General features: G+C 46.9%; 1 protein-coding gene across 3 annotated transcripts in view; it reads right to left on the bottom strand.

The window, feature by feature from the left end:
* Nucleotides 1–24,137, bottom strand: part of LOC149984356 (kinesin-like protein KIF13A) — a 170,347-nt gene that overhangs the window by 57,597 nt on the left and 88,613 nt on the right. For all 3 annotated transcript variants that reach the window (XM_090220756.1, XM_090220758.1, XM_090220765.1), the window contains exons 8-16: nt 20,657–20,791; nt 20,341–20,453; nt 18,928–19,042; nt 16,763–16,975; nt 15,330–15,440; nt 15,063–15,197; nt 8,037–8,170; nt 5,693–5,779; nt 5,015–5,196 (exon numbers count right to left, since the gene is read on the bottom strand). In XM_090220756.1, the coding sequence (XP_090076882.1) occupies nt 5,015–5,196; nt 5,693–5,779; nt 8,037–8,170; nt 15,063–15,197; nt 15,330–15,440; nt 16,763–16,975; nt 18,928–19,042; nt 20,341–20,453; nt 20,657–20,791 (1,225 nt within the window). The remainder of the gene's footprint in view (nt 1–5,014; nt 5,197–5,692; nt 5,780–8,036; nt 8,171–15,062; nt 15,198–15,329; nt 15,441–16,762; nt 16,976–18,927; nt 19,043–20,340; nt 20,454–20,656; nt 20,792–24,137) is intronic.

Here is a 24,137-nt window from a genome sequence, read left to right as displayed (position 1 = left end):
TTCTGATCTATAGGAGAGATACCATACTGTTAAACATAGTGCTTCTCTAAAACCTGGACCACGTTCTGCATGGGATCTATAGGAGAGATACCATACTGTTAAACATAGTGCTTCTGTAACACCTGGACCACGTTCTGCATGGGATCTATAGGAGAGATACCATACTGTTAAACATAGTGCCTCTCTAACACCTAGACCACGTTCTGATCTATAGGTGAGATACCATACTGTTAAACATAGTGCTTCTCTAACACCTGGACCACGTTCTGATCTATAGGAGAGATACCATACTGTTAAACATAGTGCTTCTCTAAAACCTGGACCACATTCTGATCTATAGGAGAGATACCATACTGTTAAACATAGTGCTTCTCTAAAACCTGGACCACATTCTGCATGGGATCTATAGGAGAGATACCATACTGTTAAACATAGTGCCTCTCTAACACCTGGACCACGTTCTGATCTATAGGAGAGATACCATACTGTTAAACATAGTGCTTCTCTAAAACCTGGACCACATTCTGATCTATAGGAGAGATACCATACTGTTAAACATAGTGCTTCTCTAAAACCTGGACCACATTCTGCATGGGATCTATAGGAGAGATACCATACTGTTAAACATAGTGCCTCTCTAACACCTGGACCACGTTCTGATCTATAGGAGAGATACCATACTGTTAAACATAGTGCCTCTCTAAAACCTGGACCACATTCTGATCTATAGGAGAGATACCATACTGATCTATAGGAGAGATACCATACTGATCTATAGGAGAGATACCATACTGATCTATAGGAGAGATACCATACTGATCTATAGGAGAGATACCATACTGTTAAACATAGTGCTTCTCTAAAACCTGGACCACGTTCTGATCTATAGGAGAGATACCATACTGTTAAACATAGTGCCTCTCTAACACCTGGACCACGTTCTGATCTATAGGAGAGATACCATACTGTTAAACATAGTGCTTCTCTAACACCTGGACCACGTTCTGATCTATAGGAGAGATACCATACTGTTAAACATAGTGCCTCTCTAACACCTGGACCACGTTCTGATCTATAGGAGAGATACCATACTGATCTATAGGAGAGATACCATACTGATCTATAGGAGAGATACCATACTGATCTATAGGAGAGATACCATACTGATCTATAGGAGAGATACCATGCTGTTAAACATAGTGCTTCTCTAAAACCTGGACCACATTCTGATCTATAGGAGAGATACCATACTGATCTATAGGAGAGATACCATACTGATATATAGGAGAGATACCATACTGATCTATAGGAGAGATACCATACTGATCTATAGGAGAGATACCATACTGATCTATAGGAGAGATACCATACTGTTAAACATAGTGCCTCTGTAACACCTAGACCACGTTCTGATCTATAGGAGAGATACCATACTGTTAAACATAGTGCCTCTCTAACACCTGGACCACGTTCTGATCTATAGGAGAGATACCATACTGTTAAACATAGTGCCTCTCTAACACCTGGACCACGTTCTGATCTATAGGAGAGATACCATACTGTTAAACGTAGTGCCTCTCTAACACCTGGACCACGTTCTGATCTATAGGAGAGATACCATACTGTTAAACGTAGTGCCTCTGTAACACCTAGACCACGTTCTGATCTATAGGAGAGATACCATACTGTTAAACATAGTGCCTCTGTAACACCTGGACCACGTTCTGATCTATAGGAGAGATACCATACTGTTAAACATAGTGCTTCTCTAAAACCTGGACCACATTCTGATCTATAGGAGAGATACCATACTGTTAAACATAGTGCTTCTCTAAAACCTGGACCACATTCTGCATGGGATCTATAGGAGAGATACCATACTGTTAAACATAGTGCCTCTCTAACACCTGGACCACGTTCTGATCTATAGGAGAGATACCATACTGTTAAACATAGTGCTTCTCTAAAACCTGGACCACATTCTGATCTATAGGAGAGATACCATACTGTTAAACATAGTGCTTCTCTAAAACCTGGACCACATTCTGCATGGGATCTATAGGAGAGATACCATACTGTTAAACATAGTGCCTCTCTAACACCTGGACCACGTTCTGATCTATAGGAGAGATACCATACTGTTAAACATAGTGCCTCTCTAAAACCTGGACCACATTCTGATCTATAGGAGAGATACCATACTGATCTATAGGAGAGATACCATACTGATCTATAGGAGAGATACCATACTGATCTATAGGAGAGATACCATACTGATCTATAGGAGAGATACCATACTGTTAAACATAGTGCTTCTCTAAAACCTGGACCACGTTCTGATCTATAGGAGAGATACCATACTGTTAAACATAGTGCCTCTCTAACACCTGGACCACGTTCTGATCTATAGGAGAGATACCATACTGTTAAACATAGTGCTTCTCTAACACCTGGACCACGTTCTGATCTATAGGAGAGATACCATACTGTTAAACATAGTGCCTCTCTAACACCTGGACCACGTTCTGATCTATAGGAGAGATACCATACTGATCTATAGGAGAGATACCATACTGATCTATAGGAGAGATACCATACTGATCTATAGGAGAGATACCATACTGATCTATAGGAGAGATACCATACTGTTAAACATAGTGCTTCTCTAAAACCTGGACCACATTCTGATCTATAGGAGAGATACCATACTGATCTATAGGAGAGATACCATACTGATATATAGGAGAGATACCATACTGATCTATAGGAGAGATACCATACTGATCTATAGGAGAGATACCATACTGATCTATAGGAGAGATACCATACTGTTAAACATAGTGCCTCTGTAACACCTAGACCACGTTCTGATCTATAGGAGAGATACCATACTGTTAAACATAGTGCCTCTCTAACACCTGGACCACGTTCTGATCTATAGGAGAGATACCATACTGTTAAACATAGTGCCTCTCTAACACCTGGACCACGTTCTGATCTATAGGAGAGATACCATACTGTTAAACGTAGTGCCTCTGTAACACCTAGACCACGTTCTGATCTATAGGAGAGATACCATACTGTTAAACATAGTGCCTCTGTAACACCTAGACCACGTTCTGATCTATAGGAGAGATACCATACTGTTAAACATAGTGCTTCTGTAACACCTAGACCACGTTCTGCATGGGATCTATAGGAGAGATACCATACTGTTAAACATAGTGCCTCTGTAACACCTAGACCACGTTCTGATCTATAGGAGAGATACCATACTGTTAAACATAGTGCCTCTCTAACACCTGGACCACGTTCTGATCTATAGGAGAGATACCATACTGTTAAACGTAGTGCCTCTGTAACACCTAGACCACGTTCTGATCTATAGGAGAGATACCATACTGTTAAACATAGTGCCTCTCTAACACCTGGACCACGTTCTGATCTATAGGAGAGATGCCATACTGATCTATAGGAGAGATACCATACTGATCTATAGGAGAGATACCATACTGATCTATAGGAGAGATACCATACTGATCTATAGGAGAGATACCATACTGTTAAACATAGTGCTTCTCTAACACCTGGACCACGTTCTGATCTATAGGAGAGATACCATACTGTTAAACATAGTGCTTCTCTAACACCTGGACCACGTTCTGATCTATAGGAGAGATACCATACTGTTAAACATAGTGCCTCACTAACACCTGGACCACGTTCTGATCTATAGGAGAGATACCATACTGATCTATAGGAGAGATACCATACTGTTAAACATAGTGCCTCACTAACACCTGGACCAATAGGAGAGACAGGAGACAGAGAAGTTCCAGACTCTTAAAAGTCCACCTGTGTTTCATTGACTAAAATTTTAAGTACATGAATCAGATGGTCTGTATCAGATGGTCTGTATCAGATGGTCTGTATTAGATGGTCTGTATCCGATGGTCTGTATCCGATGGTCTGTATCAGATGGTCTGTATCAGATGGTCTGTATCAGATGGTCTGTATTAGATGGTCTGTATCAGATGGTCTGTATCCGATGGTCTGTATCAGATGGTCTGTATCAGATGGTCTGTATCAGATGGTCTGTATCCGATGGTCTGTATCAAATGGTCTGTATCAGATGGTCTGTATCAGATGGTCTGTATCAGATGGTCTGTATCAGATGGTCTGTATCAGATGGTCTGTATCAGATGGTCTGTATCAGATGGTCTGTATCCGATGGTCTGTATCAAATGGTCTGTATCAGATGGTCTGTATCAGATGGTCTGTATCCGATGGTCTGTATCAGATGGTCTGTATCAGATGGTCTGTATCAGATGGTCTGTGTGTGTGTGTGTGTAGTGTGTAATAGGTGAGATGGCAGCCTCTCCCACACAGCAGATGCAAGGCTGCAGGACATCCCACCTCATGTGAACAGGACAGGGGCATGACACACACACACACACACACACACACACACACACACACACACACACACACACACACACACACACACACGACAGCTTGTGTGTGACATAACGGTTGCATCACAGGGAAAGAGGGGAGCGAGGAGAGGACAGATGTGTCTCAGTTCCCCTTGAGGGGGACTGGTGTCCTCCATCGCAGGTCAAGTGGCTCTAAATTAAACTTCTGGTGTCAGGGTTGAGGAGGAGAGGACAGATGTGTCTCAGTTCCCCTTGAGGGGGACTGGTGTCCTCCATCGCAGGTCAAGTGGCTCTAAATTAAACCTCTGGTGTCGGGGTTGAGGAGGAGAGGCCATGGAGCTCTTTCAGGGACTGAGGCAGTTTATACCTGCAGTGCGAAACGCAACACTGTATATCGTTCAATATAGTGTGGCAAAATTACAGGTACTTCCCCAAAAATCCTGCCTTTTCTAGAAACCCCGGTTGGAAGGTTACCGGAATCAGGAGGGAAGGACGTCTGTGAATCTTTCAAATGGGATTTCTGAAAAACCCAGTTTAGCAAAATTATTGTAATTTGTTCCAGAAGTCATCATACATACCGTTGTTTCCCAGGGTCTTCATCATGACCTCCGTCTGGGCGAACTCATAGCTGTAGTCCTGTTCTGAGGAGGCCTCGCTGCCTGTCTCTACGTCTACCTCAACATAGCTCTCCCTGGGGGACGCACGTTCCCTCTCCAGCTCCTTCAGACGCTCGCGCCGCTTCCTCCCAGGCAGGTTTATCCTACAGCACACAGGATGTACACTCAGTTCCTGCTTCTACAGCACACAGGATGTACACTCAGTTCCTGCTTCTACAGCACACAGGATGTACCCTCAGTTCCTGCTTCTACAGCACACAGGATGTACACTCAGTTCCTGCTTCTACAGCACACAGGATGTACCCTCAGTTCCTGCTTCTACAGCACACAGGATGTACACTCAGTTCCTGCTTCTACAGCACACAGGATGTACACTCAGTTCCTGCTTCTACAGCACACAGGATGTACCCTCAGTTCCTGCTTCTACAGCACACAGGATGTACCCTCAGTTCCTGCTTCTACAACACCTGGCAGCTAACGGATGTAACATTCCCAAAAATTCTCAGGTTTTCCAGAAATCCTGATTGGAGGGTTCTGGATTTCCTGCTGTTTTTGGGAATATTTACAATCAGGATTTCTGGAAAAATTCTAGTTAACTTTGTCCAGTAGATGTTCATGTTCTGTAGAGAAACTCCTCACCTGAAGAAGTGGTTGTTGCCCCACAATATGCGGTCTCCATGCCACAGGTGGACCAAGGACACAGTCATGGTTCCATTCACACAGGTTCTGTTGGAGCAGAGCAATACAGTCTGATGATGTCATATTGAGGTGTGTTGTGGGACAGTAGACATCCCATCCTGCTGTACCTCCTCTTCCACACAGAGAGTAATACAGTCTGATGATGTCATATTGAGGTGTGTTGTGGGACAGTAGACATCCCATCCTGCTGTACCTCCTCTTCCACACAGAGAGTAATACAGTCTGATGATGTCATGTTGAGGTGTGTTGTGGGACAGTAGACATCCCATCCTGCTGTACCTCCTCTTCCACACAGAGAGTAATACAGCACATCAAATATCCTCATATCACCCACCAACAGTAAAGACTATCAATGAGATATCCCCATATCACCCACCAACAGTAAAGACTATCAATGAGATATCCTCATATCACCCACCAACAGTAAAGACTATCAATGAGATATCCTCATATCACCCACCAACAGTAAAGACTACCAATGAGATATCCTCATATCACCCACCAACAGTAAAGACTACCAATGAGATATCATCATATCACCCACCAACAGTAAAGACTACCAATGAGATATCCTCATATCACCCACCAACAGTAAAGACTACCAATGAGATATCATCATATCACCCACCAACAGTAAAGACTACCAATGAGATATCCTCATATCACCCACCAACAGTAAAGACTACCAATGAGATATCCTCATATCACCCACCAACAGTAAAGACTATCAATGAGATATCCTCATATCACCCACCAACAGTAAAGACTATCAATGAGATATCCTCATATCACCCACCAACAGTAAAGACTACCAATGAGATATCCTCATATCACCCACCAACAGTAAAGACTATCAATGAGATATCCTCATATCACCCACCAACAGTAAAGACTATCAATGAGATATCCTCATATCACCCACCAACAGTAAAGACTATCAATGAGATATCCTCATATCACCCACCAACAGTAAAGACTACCAATGAGATATCCTCATATCACCCACCAACAGTAAAGACTACCAATGAGATATCATCATATCACCCACCAACAGTATAGACTACCAATGAGATATCATCATATCACCCACCAACAGTAAAGACTACCAATGAGATATCATCATATCACCCACCAACAGTATAGACTACCAATGAGATATCATCATATCACCCACCAACAGTAAAGACTACCAATGAGATATCATCATATCACCCACCAACAGTAAAGACTACCAATGAGATATCCTCATATCACCCACCAACAGTAAAGACTATCAATGAGATATCATCATATCACCCACCAACAGTAAAGACTATCAATGAGATATCCTCATATCACCCACCAACAGTAAAGACTATCAATGAGATATCCTCATATCACCCACCAACAGTAAAGACTACCAATGAGATATCCTCATATCACCCACCAACAGTAAAGACTATCAATGAGATATCCTCATATCACCCACCAACAGTAAAGACTACCAATGAGATATCCTCATATCACCCACCAACAGTAAAGACTATCAATGAGATATCATCATATCACCCACCAACAGTAAAGACTACCAATGAGATATCCTCATATCACCCACCAACAGTAAAGACTACCAATGAGATATCATCATATCACCCACCAACAGTAAAGACTACCAATGAGATATCATCATATCACCCACCAACAGTAAAGACTATCAATGAGATATCATCATATCACCCACCAACAGTAAAGACTACCAATGAGATATCCTCATATCACCCACCAACAGTAAAGACTACCAATGAGATATCCTCATATTTCATAGATAGCCTTTACTGGGACGGGTGGTGGGGGAGAGGCATGAAGGGATGGAGTGAGGGAGAGAGGGGGAGGGAGGGGGGGAGGAAGGGAGGGAGGGAGGGATGAAGGGAGGGAGGGAGAGAGGGAGGGAGGAAGGGAGGGATGAAGGGAGGGATGCAGGGAGGGAGGGAGGGATGCAGGGAGGGAGGGAGGGATGAAGGGAGGGATGCAGGGAGGGAGGGAGGGAGGGAGGGAGAGATGCAGGGAGGGAGGGAGGGAGAGATGCAGGGAGGGAGGGAGGGAGGGGGATGTTTGATATCAAAGCAGGAGGTTGAGATCAGAAATACCTCAGCTATGAGGTCATGAGAAACTCCAGTCAGGTCCAGTTCACTCATCCATGTGCGTGTGTGTGTGTACGCACTGTGTGTGTGTGTATGTGTGTACTGTGTGTGTATGTGTGTACTGTGTGTGTGCATACTGTGTGTGTGTGTGTGTGTTAGCTCACCTGGCATTCTCTATAGGGGTGAGGGTGACCTCCCCCCCGTCTGGGCTGATCTCCAACACACAGTGTTCTGACTGGATACCAATCCCAAAGAGCTGGATGTCCTGAGAGGTGTCTGCACCCACACGCGTGTGTTCCTACACACACACACACACACACACACACACACACACACACACACACACACACACACACACACACACACACACACACACACACACACACACACACACACACACACACACACACACACACACACACACACAGAGGAGATGATGATTTCCCATAATTCATGTGGGTCAGGTGCTACTTCAATCCAATGGCAGGTTGACATCAGATCTGACGCAACAGACTGCAATTCACTTTCCCCACAGACACACAGACTCAGATATGTACCACTTATATAACTGGTGATATCATTACTTCCCCACAGACTCATACTCAGATATGTACCACTTATATAACTGGTGATATCATTACTTCCCTACAGACTCAGATATGTACCACTTATATAACTGGTGATATCATTACTTCCCCACAGACACACAGACTCAGATATGTACCACTTATATAACTGGTGATATCATTAATTCCCCACAGACTCAGATATGTACCACTTATATAACTGGTGATATCATTACTTCCCCACAGACACACAGACTCAGATATGTACCACTTATATAACTGGTGATATCATTACTTCCCCACAGACACAGACTCAGATATGTACCACGTATATAACTGGTGATATCATTACTTCCCCACAGACACACAGACTCAGATATGTACCACGTATATAACTGGTGATATCATTACTTCCCCACAGACTCAGATATGTACCACTTATATACCTGGTGATATCATTACTTCCCCACTGACACACAGACTCAGATATGTACCACGTATATAACTGGTGATATCATTACTTCCCCACAGACACACAGACTCAGATATGTACCACTTATATACCTGGTGATATCATTACTTCCCCACTGACACACAGACTCAGATATGTACCACTTATATACCTGGTGATATCATTACTTCCCCACTGACACACAGACTCAGATATGTACCACTTATATACCTGGTGATATCATTACTTCCCCACAGACACACAGACTCAGATATGTACCACGTATATAACTGGTGATATCATTACTTCCTCACAGACACACAGACTCAGATATGTACCACTTATATAACTGGTGATATCATTACTTCCCCACAGACTCAGATATGTACCACGTATATAACTGGTGATATCATTACTTCCCCACAGACTCAGATATGTATCACTTATATAACTGGTGATATCATTACTTCCCCACAGACACACAGACTCAGATATGTACCACGTATATGACTGGTGATATAATTTCTTCCCCACAGACACACAGCCTCAGATATGTACCACGTATATGACTGGTGATATCATTACTTCCCCACAGACTCAGATATGTACCACTTATATACCTGGTGATATCATTACTTCCCCACAGACTCAGATATGTACCACTTATATAACTGGTGATATCATTACTTCCCCACAGACTCAGATATGTATCACTTATATAACTGGTGATATCATTACTTCCCCACAGACACACAGACTCAGATATGTACCACGTATATGACTGGTGATATAATTTCTTCCCCACAGACACACAGACTCAGATATGTACCACGTATATAACTGGTGATATCATTACTTCCCCACAGACACACAGACTCAGATATGTACCACGTATATGACTGGTGATATCATTACTTCCCCACAGACTCAGATATGTACCACTTATATAACTGGTGATATCATTACTTCTCCACAGACACACAGACTCAGATATGTACCACGTATATGACTGGTGATATCATTACTTCCCCACAGACTCAGATATGTACCACTTATATAACTGGTGATATCATTACTTCCCAACAGACACACAGACTCAGATATGTACCACGTATATGACTGGTGATATCATTACTTCCCCACAGACTCAGATATGTACCACTTATATAACTGGTGATATCATTACTTCTCCACAGACACACAGACTCAGATATGTACCACGTATATGACTGGTGATATCATTACTTCCCCACTGATATCATGAGGCCATTTTAATCTGCTACAACACCTTTCTCCTTTCATCAATGGGGACGAGAAACTACACAAGAACAGTCACTTAGTGACTGTGAGCTCAGTGAAAAAGCTGATTGCTGTCCACTCTAACTCTCTCCCTCTGCCCTTCTCTCTCTCTCTCTATTTCTCTCCCTCTGCCCCTTCTACATGTCTCTCTCCCCCTTCTCTCTATTTCTTTCTCTCTCCCCGTCTATATCTATCTCTCCCCTTCTATCTCTCTCTCCCCCTTCTCTCTCTATTTCTCTCTCTCCCCGTCTATATCTCTCTCTCCCCCTTCTCTCTCTATTTCTCTCTCTCCCCGTCTATATCTCTCTCTCCCCCTTCTCTCTCTATTTCTCTCTCTCTCCCCTTCTATATCGCTCTCCCCATCTATATCTCTCTCCCCATCTATATCTCTCTCCCCATCTATATCTCTCTCCCCATCTATATCTCTCTCCCCATCTATATCTCTCTCGCCCCCTTCTCTCTCTATTTCTCTCTCTCCCCGTCTATATATCTCTCTCTCCCCGTCTATATATCTCTCTCCCCTTCTATATGTCTCTCTCCCCCTTCTCTCTCAATTTCTCTCTCTCCCCCTTCTCTCTATCTCTCTCTCTCTCCCCTTGTCTTTCCCTCTCTCATCACAGAGTGGGTGTAGTTAAACAAACATCCCACTTCCAGAGGATGTCCGACACACCTTCACTCCTGCAGCTGTATCAGCTACTTAACATAACCCCAGTAAGTCAGTCTCTTGTTCATTCCATTGTGTGTGTGTGGGTGTCATTCCACACTGGTATGCAGGGCAGGCTAGCTGTCCAGGCCGGGGCCCAGACACAGACCTGTTGTTCTGTAGGCATGAAGGAGGCTCTGCTCTACTCTACTCTCTCTCTCTCTCTCTCTCCCTGTCCCTCTGCTCTCTCTCTCCCTGTCCCTCTGCTCTCTCTCCCTGTCCCTCTGCTCTCTCTCCCTGCCCCTCTGCTCTCTCTCTCTCTCTCCCTGCCCCTCTGCTCTCTCTCTCTCTCTCCCTGCCCCTCTGCTCTCTCTCTCTCTCCCTGCCCCTCTGCTCTCTCTCTCTCTCCCTGCCCCTCTGCTCTCTCTCTCTCCCTGCCCCTCTGCTCTCTCTCTCTCCCTGCCCCTCTGCTCTCTCTCTCTCCCTGCCCCTCTGCTCTCTGTCTCTCTCTCCCTGCCCCTCTGCTCTCTGTCTCTCTCTCTCTCCCTGCCCCTCTGCTCTCTGTCTCCCTCTCTCTCCATGCCCCTCTGCTATCTGTCTCTCTCTCTCTCCCTGCCCCTCTGCTCTCTCTCCCTGCCCCTCTGCTCTCTCTCTCTCTCCCTGCCCCTCTACTCTCTCTCTCACCCTGCCCCTCTGCTATCTCTCTCTGCCCCTCTGCTCTTTGTCTCTCTCTCACCCTGCCCCTCTGCTCTCTCTCTCTGCCCCTCTGCTCTTTGTCTCTCTCTCACCCTGCCCCTCTGCTCTCTCACCCTGCCCCTCTGCTCTTTGTCTCTCTCTCTCTCCCTGCCCCTCTGCTCTCTCTCTCTGCCCCTCTGCTCTTTGTCTCTCTCTCACCCTGCCCTTCTGCTCTCTCACCCTGCCCCTCTGCTCTTTGTCTCTCTCTCACCCTGCCCCTCTGCTCTCTCTCTCTGCCCCTCTGCTCTTTGTCTCTCTCTCACGCTGCCCCTCTGCTCTCTCTCTGCCCCTCTGCTCTTTGTCTCTCTCTCACCCTGCCCCTCTGCTCTCTCTCTCTGCCCCTCTGCTCTTTGTCTCTCTCTCACCCTGCCCCTCTGCTCTCTCACCCTGCCCCTCTGCTCTTTGTCTCTCTCTCTCCCTGCCCCTCTGCTCTCTCTCTGCCCCTCTGCTCTTTGTCTCTCTCTCACCCTGCCCCTCTGCTCTCTCACCCTGCCCCTCTGCTCTTTGTCTCTCTCTCACCCTGCCCCTCTGCTCTCTCTCTCTGCCCCTCTGCCCCTCTGCTCTCTCTCTCTGCCCCTCTGCTCTTTGTCTCTCTCTCACCCTGCCCCTCTGCTCTCTCACCCTGCCCCTCTGCTCTTTGTCTCTCTCTCTCCCTGCCCCTCTGCTCTCTCTCTCTGCCCCTCTGCTCTTTGTCTCTCTCTCACCCTGCCCCTCTGCTCTCTCACCCTGCCCCTCTGCTCTTTGTCTCTCTCTCACCCTGCCCCTCTGCTCTCTCTCTCTGCCCCTCTGCTCTTTGTCTCTCTCTCACGCTGCCCCTCTGCTCTCTCTCTGCCCCTCTGCTCTTTGTCTCTCTCTCACCCTGCCCCTCTGCTCTCTCTCTCTGCCCCTCTGCTCTTTGTCTCTCTCTCACCCTGCCCCTCTGCTCTCTCACCCTGCCCCTCTGCTCTTTGTCTCTCTCTCTCCCTGCCCCTCTGCTCTCTCTCTGCCCCTCTGCTCTTTCTCTCTCTCACCCTGCCCCTCTGCTCTCTCACCCTGCCCCTCTGCTCTTTGTCTCTCTCTCACCCTGCCCCTCTGCTCTCTCTCTCTGCCCCTCTGCCCCTCTGCTCTCTCTCTCTGCCCCTCTGCTCTTTGTCTCTCTCTCACCCTGCCCCTCTGCTCTCTCTCTCTGCCCCTCTGCTCTTTGTCTCTCTCTCTCCCTGCCCCTCTGCTCTCTCTCTCTGCCCCTCTGCTCTTTGTCTCTCTCGCACCCTGCCCCTCTGCTCTCTCACCCTGCCCCTCTGCTCTCTCTCACTGCCTCTCTGCTCTCTCTCTGCCCCTCTGCTCTCTGTCTCTCTCTCACCCTGCCCCTCTACTCTCTCTCACTGCCTCTCTGCTCTGTCTCTCTCCCCCTATACAGTATAGTACATAGGGCTCTGTTTGGGACTCAGCCTCAGTCTGTTCCTCTCAGCCACTGAGCCAGTTGTCTGTCTGTGCTGTGACTATGTGTCCACTCCCTTTCCTTTCCTGTGTTCTCATAGCGTCATCCTATTGCAGTGTGAACCAGAGCCCTGTAGTTAGAGAGTTCCTGCATTATGATGCATTTACATGACACTTCAACATTCTATGGCAGAGAGCTGGCGCACCCCCAGAGAAATGATTTAGTGTAGAGGTGCTGATTAAAGGGGAATCAACTGCAAGCTATAAAACTACACAGACTACAGGCTAGCATCATCCTACTGTAATGTCTACTACACAGACTACAGGCTAGCATCATCCTACTGTAATGTCTACTACACAGACTACAGGCTAGCATCATCCTACTGTAATGTCTACTACACAGACTACAGGCTAGCATCATCCTACTGTAATGTCTACTACACAGACTACAGGCTAGCATCATCCTACTGTAATGTCTACTACACAGACTACAGGCTGGCATCATCCTACTGCACTGTCTACTACACAGACTACAGGCTAGCATCATCCTACTGTAATGTCTACTACACAGACTACAGGCTAGCATCATCCTACTGTAATGTCTACTACACAGACTACAGGCTAGCATCATCCTACTGTAATGTCTACTACACAGACTACAGGCTAGCATCATCCTACTGTAATGTCTACTACACAGACTACAGGCTAGCATCATCCTACTGTACTGTCTACTACACAGACTACAGGCTGGCATCATCCTACTGTAATGTCTACTACACAGACTACAGGCTAGCATCATCCTACTGTAATGTCTACTACACAGACTACAGGCTAGCATCATCCTATTGTACTGTCTACTACACAGACTACAGGCTAGCATCATCCTACTGTAATGTTTACTACATAGACTACAGGCTGGCATCATCCTACTGCACTGTCTACTACACAGACTACAGGCTAGCATCATCCTACTGTACTGTCTACTGTACTGGTGTTGTGGTCGGTGTTGGTGTTGTGGTCGGTGGTAGGTGTTGTGGTTGGCGTTGTAGTTGTGGTTGGTGTTGTAGTTGTGGTTGGTGTTGTGGTTGTAGTTGTGGTCGGTGTTGTGGTCGGTGTTGGTGTTGTGGTCGGTGTTGTGGTCGGTGTTGTGGTCGGTGTTGTAGTTGTGGTTGTAGCTGTAGTCGGTGTTGTGGTTGTGGTTGTAGCTGTGGTTGTAGCTGTGGTTGTAGCTGTGGTCGGTGTTGTAGTTGTGGTTGTAGCTGTAGTCGGTGTTGTGGTTGTGGTTGTAGCTGTGGTTGTAGCTGTGGTTGTAGCTGTGGTCGGTGTTGTGGTTGTGGTTGGTGTTGTAGTTGTGGTCGGTGTTGTGGTTTGTAGCTGTGGTTGTAGCTGTGGTCGGTGTTGTGGTTGTGGTTGGTGTTGTAGTTGTAGTTGTGGTCGGTGTTGTGGTTGTGGTTGGTGTTGTAGTTGTGGTCGGTGTTGTGGTTTGTAGCTGTGGTTGTAGCTGTGGTCGGTGTTGTGGTTGTGGTTGGTGTTGTAGTTGTGGTTGGTGTTGTGGTTGTAGTTGTGGTCGGTGTTGTGGTTGGTGTTGTGGTTGTGCTTGTAATTGGTGTTGTGGTTGGTGTTGTGGTTGGTGTTGTGGTTGTGGTTGGTGTTGTGGTTGGTGTTGTGGTTGTGGTTGGTGTTGTGGTTGGTGTTGTGGTTGGTGTTGTGGTTGTGATTGTGGTTGGTGTTGTGATTGTGGTTGGTGTTGTGGTTGGTGTTGTGGTTGGTGTTGTGGTTGGTGTTGTGGTTGGTGTTGTGGTTGGTGGTTGGTGTTGTGGTTGTGGTTGGTGTTGTGGTTGTGATTGTGGTTGGTGTTGTGATTGTGGTTGGTGTTGTGGTTGGTGTTGTGGTTGGTGTTGTGGTTGGTGTTGTGGTTGGTGTTGTGGTTGGTGTTGTGGTTGGTGTTGTGGTTGGTGTTGTGGTTGGTGTTGTGGTTGTGATTGTGGTTGGTGTTGTGGTTGTGATTGTGGTTGGTGTTGTGGTTGGTGTTGTGGTTGGTGTTGTGGTTGGGGTTGTGGTTGGTGTTGTGGTTGTGTACCTTTAGGTAGTAGACCAGCAGCTCATTGAGGGCGGGGTCTGCGTTCAGGTTGACCAGGAAGCACTTGTCATCTCCAACTTTGATCCCAGACGTCTCCAGGGAGATCCCCATACTCTCTAACTGCTGCTGACGCTCCTGTAGAAATACAACAAACATACAAATCATTTTACCTTCATTTTACATTTACTACCAACGGGTTAGTCCGAATGCAGAAGCTTCCATGTGATATGAATGTGATAAATGAATGTGAGTGAGTGTGTAGGTTACCGTAGCGATCTCCTCTGTGTTGCGTAGTTTCTGCTCCCAGGTAACGGTCATCTCCTGGATCAGCTTCTCTGACTCCTGAAGCCTCTCCTTCAGCTCTGGAGCCTTTAGAGACTGGAACATAGACACACAGAGACACACCAGTCAGAACGGACCAGCCAGGACTGACCAGCCAGAACGGACCAGTCAGGACGGACCAGCCAGGACGGACCAGTCAGGACGGACCAGCCAGGACGGAACAGTCAAAAAGGACCAGTCAAAACGGACCAGCCAGGACGGACCAGTCAGGACGGACCAGCCAGGACGGACCAGTCAGGACGGACCAGCCAGGACGGAACAGTCAAAAAGGACCAGTCAAAACGGACCAGCCAGGACGGACCAGTCAAAACGGAACAGTCAGGACGGACCAGTCAGATCGGACCAGCCAGGACGGACCAGTCAGGACGGACCAACCAGGACGGACCAGCCAGGACAGACCAGTCAGGACGGACCAGCCAGGACGGACCAGCCAGGACGGACCAGTCAGGACGGACCAGCCAGGACGGACCAGCCAGGACGGACCAGTCAAAACGGAACAGTCAGGACGGACCAGTCAGATCGGACCAGCCAGGACGGACCAGTCAGGACGGACCAACCAGGACGGACCAGCCAGGACGGACCAGCCAGGACGGACTAGCCCGGACAGACCAGTCAGGACGGACCAGGCAGGACGGACCAGCCAGGACGGACCAGCCAGGACGGACCAGTCAGGACGGACCAGTCAAAAAAGACCAGGCAGGACGGACAAGTCAGGACGGACCAGCCAGGACAGACCAGCCAGGACGGACCAGCCAGGACGGACCAGCCAGGACGGACCAGCCAGGACGGACCAGCCAGGACGGACCAGCCAGGACAGACCAGTCAATACGGACCAGTCAGGACGGACCAGCCAGGACAGACCAGCCAGGACGGACCAGCCAGGACAGACCAGCCAGGACGGACCAGCCAGGACGGACCAGCCAGGACGGACCAGCCAGGACGGACCAGCCAGGACGGACCAGCCAGGACAGACCAGCCAGGACGGACCAGCCAGGACAGACCAGACAAAACGGACCAGTCAGGACGGACCAGCCAGGACAGACCAGCCAGGACGGACCAGCCAGGACAGACCAGCCAGGACAGACCAGCCAGAACGGACCAGCCAGGACGGACCAGTCAGGACGGACCAGCCAGGACAGACCAGCCAGGACAGACCAGTCAATACGGACCAGTCAGGACGGACCAGTCAATACGGACCAGTCAATACGGACCAGTCAGGACGGACCAGTCAGGACGGACCAGTCAGGACGGACCAGCCAGGACGGACCAGCCAGGACAGACCAGCCAGGACAGACCAGCCAGGACAGACCAGCCAGGACGTACGTGTGTGTGTGTGTGCCTCTGTGTGTGTCTCCTACCTCAGCCTGAGAGAGCTGTACTCTGAGTTTCTCCACTTCCTCCCGGAGCTCTCTGATGATGCGTGCGTTGGGGTCTTCATTGACCACGGCGTGGTTGACGATCCTCTTGGCGCGGTCTGCGTAACGCAGCGTGGACAACGTCTCCTCGTAGTTATCAGCTGCTGGGCTCACCGTGGCGATCATACACGTCTTACTGTTGCCACCCAGGTTGTCCTGGCAACACCGAGGGAGGGATAGGAACAAACAGTTGAATTGATAGACAGTTATAATGTAGACTTCAGTGTTGGTGAATGTGAACAGTACGAGCTAGTACAGCAGTTGTTTCTGTAACAGCAGTGGAAAGAGAATATGAAATAACTGATATTGATATTCCTTACATTACTACATACACACCTATGACCAATAATCAATAGGCAGTACATCTAAGACCAGAGTGACAGGAGGTGTGTGTTAGTACACTGATCAATAGATAGTACAGCTAGGACCAGAGTGATAGGAGGTGTGTTAGTTTCCTGATCAATAGACAGTACAGCTAGGACCAGAGTGACAGGAGGGGTGTTAGTACCCTGATCAATAGACAGTACAGCTAGGACCAGAGTTATAGGAGGTGTGTTAGTACCCTGATCAATAGACAGTACAGCTAGGACCAGAGTGATAGGAGGTGTGTTAGTACCCTGATCAATAGACAGTACAGCTAGGACCAGAGTTATAGGAGGTGTGTTAGTACCCTGATCAATAGACAGTACAGCGAGGACCAGAGTCACAGGAGGTGTGTGTTACACGTACCCTGATCAATAGACAGTACAGCGAGGACTAGAGTGATAGGAGGTGTGTTTGTACCCTGATCAATAGACAGTACAGCTAGGACCAGAGTGATAGGAGGTGTGTTAGTACCCTGATCAATAGACAGTACAGCTAGGACCAGAGTGACAGGAGGTGTGTTAGTTTCCTGATCAATAGACAGTACAGCTAGGACCAGAGTGACAGGAGGGGTGTTAGTACCCTGATCAATAGACAGTACAGCTAGGACCAGAGTGATAGGAGGTGTGTTAGTACCCTGATCAATAGACAGTACAGCTAGGACCAGAGTGACAGGAGGGGTGTGTTAGTACCCTGATCAATAGACAGTACAGCGAGGACCAGAGTGATAGGATGTGTGTGTTAGTACACTGATCAATAGACAGTACAGCTAGGACCAGAGTGACAGGAGGTGTGTGTTAGTACCCTGATCAATAGACAGTACAGCTAGGACCAGAGTGACAGGAGGTGTGTGTTAGTACCCTGATCAATAGACAGTACAGCTAGGACCAGAGTGACAGGAGGTGTGTGTTAGTACCCTGATCAATAGACAGTACAGCTAGGACCAGAGTGATAGGAGGTGTGTTTGTACCCTGATCAATAGACAGTACAGCTAGGACCAGAGTGATAGGAGGTGTGTAGTACCCTGATCAATAGACAGTACAGCTAGGACCAGAGTGATAGGATGTGTGTTTGTACCCTGATCAATAGACAGTACAGCTAGGACCAGAGTGATAGGAGGTGTGTGTTAGTACCCTGATCAATAGACAGTACAGCTAGGATCAGAGTGATAGGTGTGTGTTAGTACCCTGATCAATAGACAGTACAGCGAGAACCAGAGTGATAGGATGTGTGTGTTAGTACCCTTATCAATAGACAGTACAGCTAGGACCAGAGTGACAGGAGGTGTGTGTTAGTACCCTGATCAATAGACAGTACAGCAAGGACCAGAGTGACAGGAGGGGTGTGTTAGTACCCTGATCAATAGACAGTACAGCTAGGACCAGAGTGGCAGAAGGTGTGTGTTAGTACCCTGATCAATAGACAGTACAGCTAGGACCAGAGTGACAGGAGGTGTGTTAGTACCCTGATCAATAGACAGTACAGCTAGGACCAGAGTGATAGGAGGTGTGTGTTACACGTACCCTGATCAATAGACAGTACAGCTAGGACCAGAGTGATAGGAGGTGTGTTAGTACCCTGATCAATAGACAGTACAGCTAGGACCAGAGTGATAGGAGGTGTGTTAGTACCCTGATCAATAGACAGTACAGCTAGGACCAGAGTGACAGGAGGTGTGTTAGTACCCTGATCAATAGACAGTACAGCTAGGACCAGAGTGACAGGAAGTGTGTGTTAGTACAGACCTTGAGAAGCCAGGTGAGGACAGAGTCTCTGTAAGGAACAAACTTATTCTTCCCCCCCTTCCCTGCAGACTGGTCCGCCAGCGCAGAGATCACACAGCCCAGTGTGGTAAGAGACCTGCACACACACACACACACACACACACACACACACACACACACACACACACACACACACACACACACACACACACACACACACACACAGGGAGAACAGGGAGAATTGGATGTTAACAGTAGAGGTATTGGATGTTAACGGAGGAGACATCTAAACAGTAGAGGTATTGGATGTTAACAGTAGAGGTGTTGGATGTTAACGGAGGAGACATCTAAACAGTAGAGGTATTGGATGTTAACAGTAGAGGTGTTGGATGTTAACGGAGGAGACATCTAAACAGTAGAGGTATTGGATGTTAACGGGAGGAGACATCTAAACAGTAGAGGTATTGGATGTTAACAGTAGAGGTATTGGATGTTAACAGTAGAGGTATTGGATGTTAACGGAGGAGACATCTAAACAGTAGAGGTATTGGATGTTAACGGGAGGAGACATCTAAACAGTAGAGGTATTGGATGTTAACGGGAGGAGACATCTAAACAGTAGAGGTATTGGATGTTAACAGTAGAGGTATTGGATGTTAACAGTAGAGGTATTGGATGTTAACGGAGGAGACATCTAAACAGTAGAGGTATTGGATGTTAACGGGAGGAGACATCTAAACAGTAGAGGTATTGGATGTTAACAGTAGAGGTATTGGATGTTAACAGTAGAGGTATTGGATGTTAATGGGAGAAGACATCTAAACAGTAGAGGTATTGGATGTTAACAGTAGAGGTGTTGGATGTTAACGGAGGAGACATCTAAACAGTAGAGATATTGGATGTTAACAGTAGAGGTATTGGATGTTAACAGTAGAGGTATTGGATGTTAACAGTAGAGATATTGGATGTTAACAGTAGAGGTATTGGATGTTAACAGTAGAGGTGTTGGATGTTAACGAGAGGAGACATCTAAACAGTAGAGATATTGGATGTTAACGGGAGGAGACATCTAAACAGTAGAGGTATTGGATGTTAACAGTAGAGGTATTGGATGTTAACGGGAGGAGACATCTAAACAGCAGAGGTATTGGATGTTAACGGGAAGAGACATCTAACAGCAGAGGTATTAGATGTTAACGAGAGGGGACATCTAAACAGTAGAGGTATTGGATGTTAACGGGAGGAGACATCTAAACAGTAGAGGTATTGGATGTTAACAGTAGAGATATTGGATGTTAACGGGAGGAGACATCTAAACAGCAGAGGTATTGGATGTTAACGGGAGGAGACATCTAAACAGCAGAGGTATTAGATGTTAACGAGAGGGGACATCTAAACAGTAGAGGTATTGGATGTTAATGGGAGGGGATTTACCTGTTGATGTTGCTGCCCTCCTTCAGCCTCTCCCCTGCAGCTCCAGTTTTAGATACACGCTCACTACCAGCCAGATCCACCAGGCTCATCTTGCTCACCTTCTCCCCTGAGTTCTACACACACACACAACTGTCTGTTGTTAAAATACATTACTGTGTATTGTCTAACAACAGGTCATTAAGAGAATCCTTGTCTTTTAAATAAAATGGTGGTGTGAGTTCTGAAGGATGAAATGGTGGTGGTGGAGTGTGTGTGTGTGTGTGTGTGTGTGTGAGAGTGTGTGTGTGTGTGTGTGTGTGTGAGCCCTGACACTGACCCCAGACTTCAGGTCGTAGAGTGTCTGTGTGACGATGATGCTGAAAACGGCGTGGGAACGACTGCTCTCCTCATTCATATTGGTGGCTGCTACCGTCCTCGACTTATTCCCCTCCGACATCAACACCTCAATGTCCTACAGAGAGAGAGAGGGAGGGGGAGAGGGAGAGGGGGGAGAGAGAGAGGGGGGAGAGAGGGAGAGGGGGAGAGGGAGAGAGGGAGAGAGAGAGAGAGAGAGAGAGAGGGGGAGGGGGGAGGGAGAGGGGAGAGAGAGAGAGAGGGGGAGAGAGAGAGGGAGGGGGGGAGAGGGAGGGGGAGAGGGAGAGAGAATGATGTCTGTGTACTGTCCACCTCTCAGAGAGCATAGTTTTAAACAGGCAGTCTCTATAACAACCCATTCAGGACGTATCAGCGTGTGGCTCAGTGCCATCATCTGATCATTCAACTGGGACTATGGATGGAGGGACTATGGATGGAGGGACTATGGATGGAGGGACTATGGATGGAGGGACTATGGATGGAGGGACTATGGATGGAGGGGGCTATGGATGGAGGGACTATGGATGGAGGGGACTATGGATGGAGGGGGCTATGGATGGAGGGGACTATGGATGGAGAGACTATGGATGGAGGGACTATAGATGGAGGGACTATGGATGGAGGGACTATGGATGGAGGGACTATGGATGGAGGGACTATGGATGGAGGGGGCTATGGATGGAGGGGACTATGGATGGAGAGACTATGGATGGAGGGGACTATGGATGGAGGAGACTATGGATGGAGGGGACTATGGATGGAGGGACTATGGATGGAGGGGACTATGGATGGAGGGACTATGGATGGAGGGGACTATGGATGGAGGAGACTATGGATGGAGGGGGCTATGGATGGAGGGGACTATGGATGGAGGGGACTATGGATGGAGGGACTATGGATGGAGGGGACTATGGATGGAGGGACTATGGATGGAGGGGGCTATGGATGGAGGGGACTATGGATGGAGGGGGCTATGGATGGAGGGACTATGGATGGAGGGGACTATGGATGGAGGGACTATGGATGGAGGGGGCTATGGATGGAGGGGACTATGGATGGAGGGGACTATGGATGGAGGGACTATGGATGGAGGGGGCTATGGATGGAGGAGGCTATGGATGGAGGGGGCTATGGATGGAGGGGACTATGGATGGAGGGGACTAAGGATGGAGGGGACTAAGGATGGAGGGACTATGGATGGAAGGACTATAGATGGAGGGAAAATGGATGGAGGGGACTATGGATGGAGGGACTATGGATGGAGGGGGCTATGGGATGGAGAGACTATGGATGGAGGGACTATGGGTGGAGGGACTATGGATGGAGGGGACTATGGATGAAGGGACTATGGATGGAAGGACTATAGATGGAGGGAAAATGGATGGAGGGGGACTATGGATGGAGGGACTATGGATGGAGGGGGCTATAGATGGAGGGAAAATGGATGGAGGGGACTATGGATGGAGGGACTATGGATTGAGGGGACTATGGATGGAGGGGACTATGGATGGAGGGGACTATGGTAATACACAGTTCTCTATGGTAATGGACCGTTCTCTATGGTAATACACAGTTCTCTATGGTAATACACAGTTCTCTATAGTAACACATAGTTCTCTATGGTAATACACAGTTCTCTACGGTAATACACAGTTCTCTATGGTAATACAAAGTTCTCTATGGTAATACACAGTTCTCTATGGTAATACACAGTTCTCTATGGTAATGGACCGTTCTCTATGGTAATACACAGTTCTCTATGGTAATGAGCCGTTCTCTATGGTAATACACAGTTCTCTCTGGTAATACACAGTTCTCTCTGGTAATACCCAGTTCTCTATGGTAATACAAAGTTCTCTATGGTAATGAGCCGTTCTCTATGGTAATACACAGTTCTCTATGGTAATACACAGTTCTCTATAGTAATACACAGTTCTCTATGGTAATGGGCCGTTCTCTATGGTAATACACAGTTCTCTATGGTAATACACAGTTCTCTATAGTAATACACAGTTCTCTATGGTAATGGTACGTTCTCTATGGTAATGAGCCGTTCTCTATGGTAATACACAGTTCTCTATGGTAATGAGCCGTTCTCTATGGTAATACACAGTTCTCTATGGTAATACACAGTTCTCTATGGTTATACACAGTTCTCTCTGGTAATACACAGTTCTCTCTGGTAATACCCAGTTCTCTATGGTAATACACAGTTCTCTATGGTAATGAGCCGTTCTCTATGGTAATACACAGTTCTCTCTGGTAATACACAGTTCTCTCTGGTAATACCCAGTTCTCTATGGTAATACACAGTTCTCTATGGTAATACACAGTTCTCTATGGTAATACACAGTTCTCTATGGTAATGAGCCGTTCTCTATGGTAATACACAGTTCTCTCTGGTAATACACAGTTCTCTCTGGTAATACCCAGTTCTCTATGGTAATACAAAGTTCTCTATGGTAATGAGCCGTTCTCTATGGTAATACACCGTTCTCTATGGTAATACACAGTTCTCTATAGTAATACACAGTTCTCTATGGTAATGGACCATTCTCTATGGTAATACACCGTTCTCTATGGTAATGGGCCGTTCTCTATGGTAATACACAGTTCTCTATGGTAATACACAGTTCTCTATTCTCTATGGTAATACACAGTTCTCTATGGTAATGAGCCGTTCTCTATGGTAATACACCGTTCTCTATGGTAATACACAGTTCTCTATGGTAATACACAGTTCTCTATAGTAATGAGCCGTTCTCTATGGTAATACACAGTTCTCTATGGTAATGAGCCGTTCTCTATGGTAACACATAGTTCTCTATAGTAACACATAGTTCTCTATGGTAATACACAGTTCTCTATGGTAATACACAGTTCTCTATGGTAATACACAGTTCTCTATGGTAATACACAGTTCTCTATGATAATACATAGTTCTCTATGGTAATGAGCCGTTCTCTATAGTAACACATAGTTCTCTATAGTAACACATAGTTCTCTATGGTAATACACAGTTCTCTATGGTAATACACAGTTCTCTATGGTAATACACAGTTCTCTATGATAATACACAGTTCTCTATGGTAATACACAGTTCTCTATGGTAATACACAGTTCTCTATGATAATACACAGTTCTCTATAGTAATACACAGTTCTCTATGGTAATCCTGGAGACTGTGATGGTAAAAGGAGTGATGAAATGAAACTGTGATGAAGGTAGCATAGCTGTCAAAACCATATGTTCATTGTATTGGAGACACAGAGCGAGGCTTTTATTTCCTTATCTAAGTGCTGTACTCTGCCTGTCAGCACCTCACCTACCCATGTGGACATCTCTCTGTCTCCACCTCTCCTACCCATGTGGACATCTCTCTGTCTCCACCTCTCCTACCCATGTGGACATCTCCCTGTCTCCACCTCTCCTACCCAGGTGGA

Source organism: Oncorhynchus mykiss, chromosome 3 (genome assembly GCF_057628025.1).
Source record: "Oncorhynchus mykiss isolate SJ-2025 chromosome 3, ASM5762802v1, whole genome shotgun sequence".
In the NCBI taxonomy this organism is placed as follows: domain Eukaryota; kingdom Metazoa; phylum Chordata; class Actinopteri; order Salmoniformes; family Salmonidae; genus Oncorhynchus; species Oncorhynchus mykiss.
Note: the sequence above shows the minus strand (reverse complement) of the source record. Positions and strands in the feature narration are given on the sequence as shown.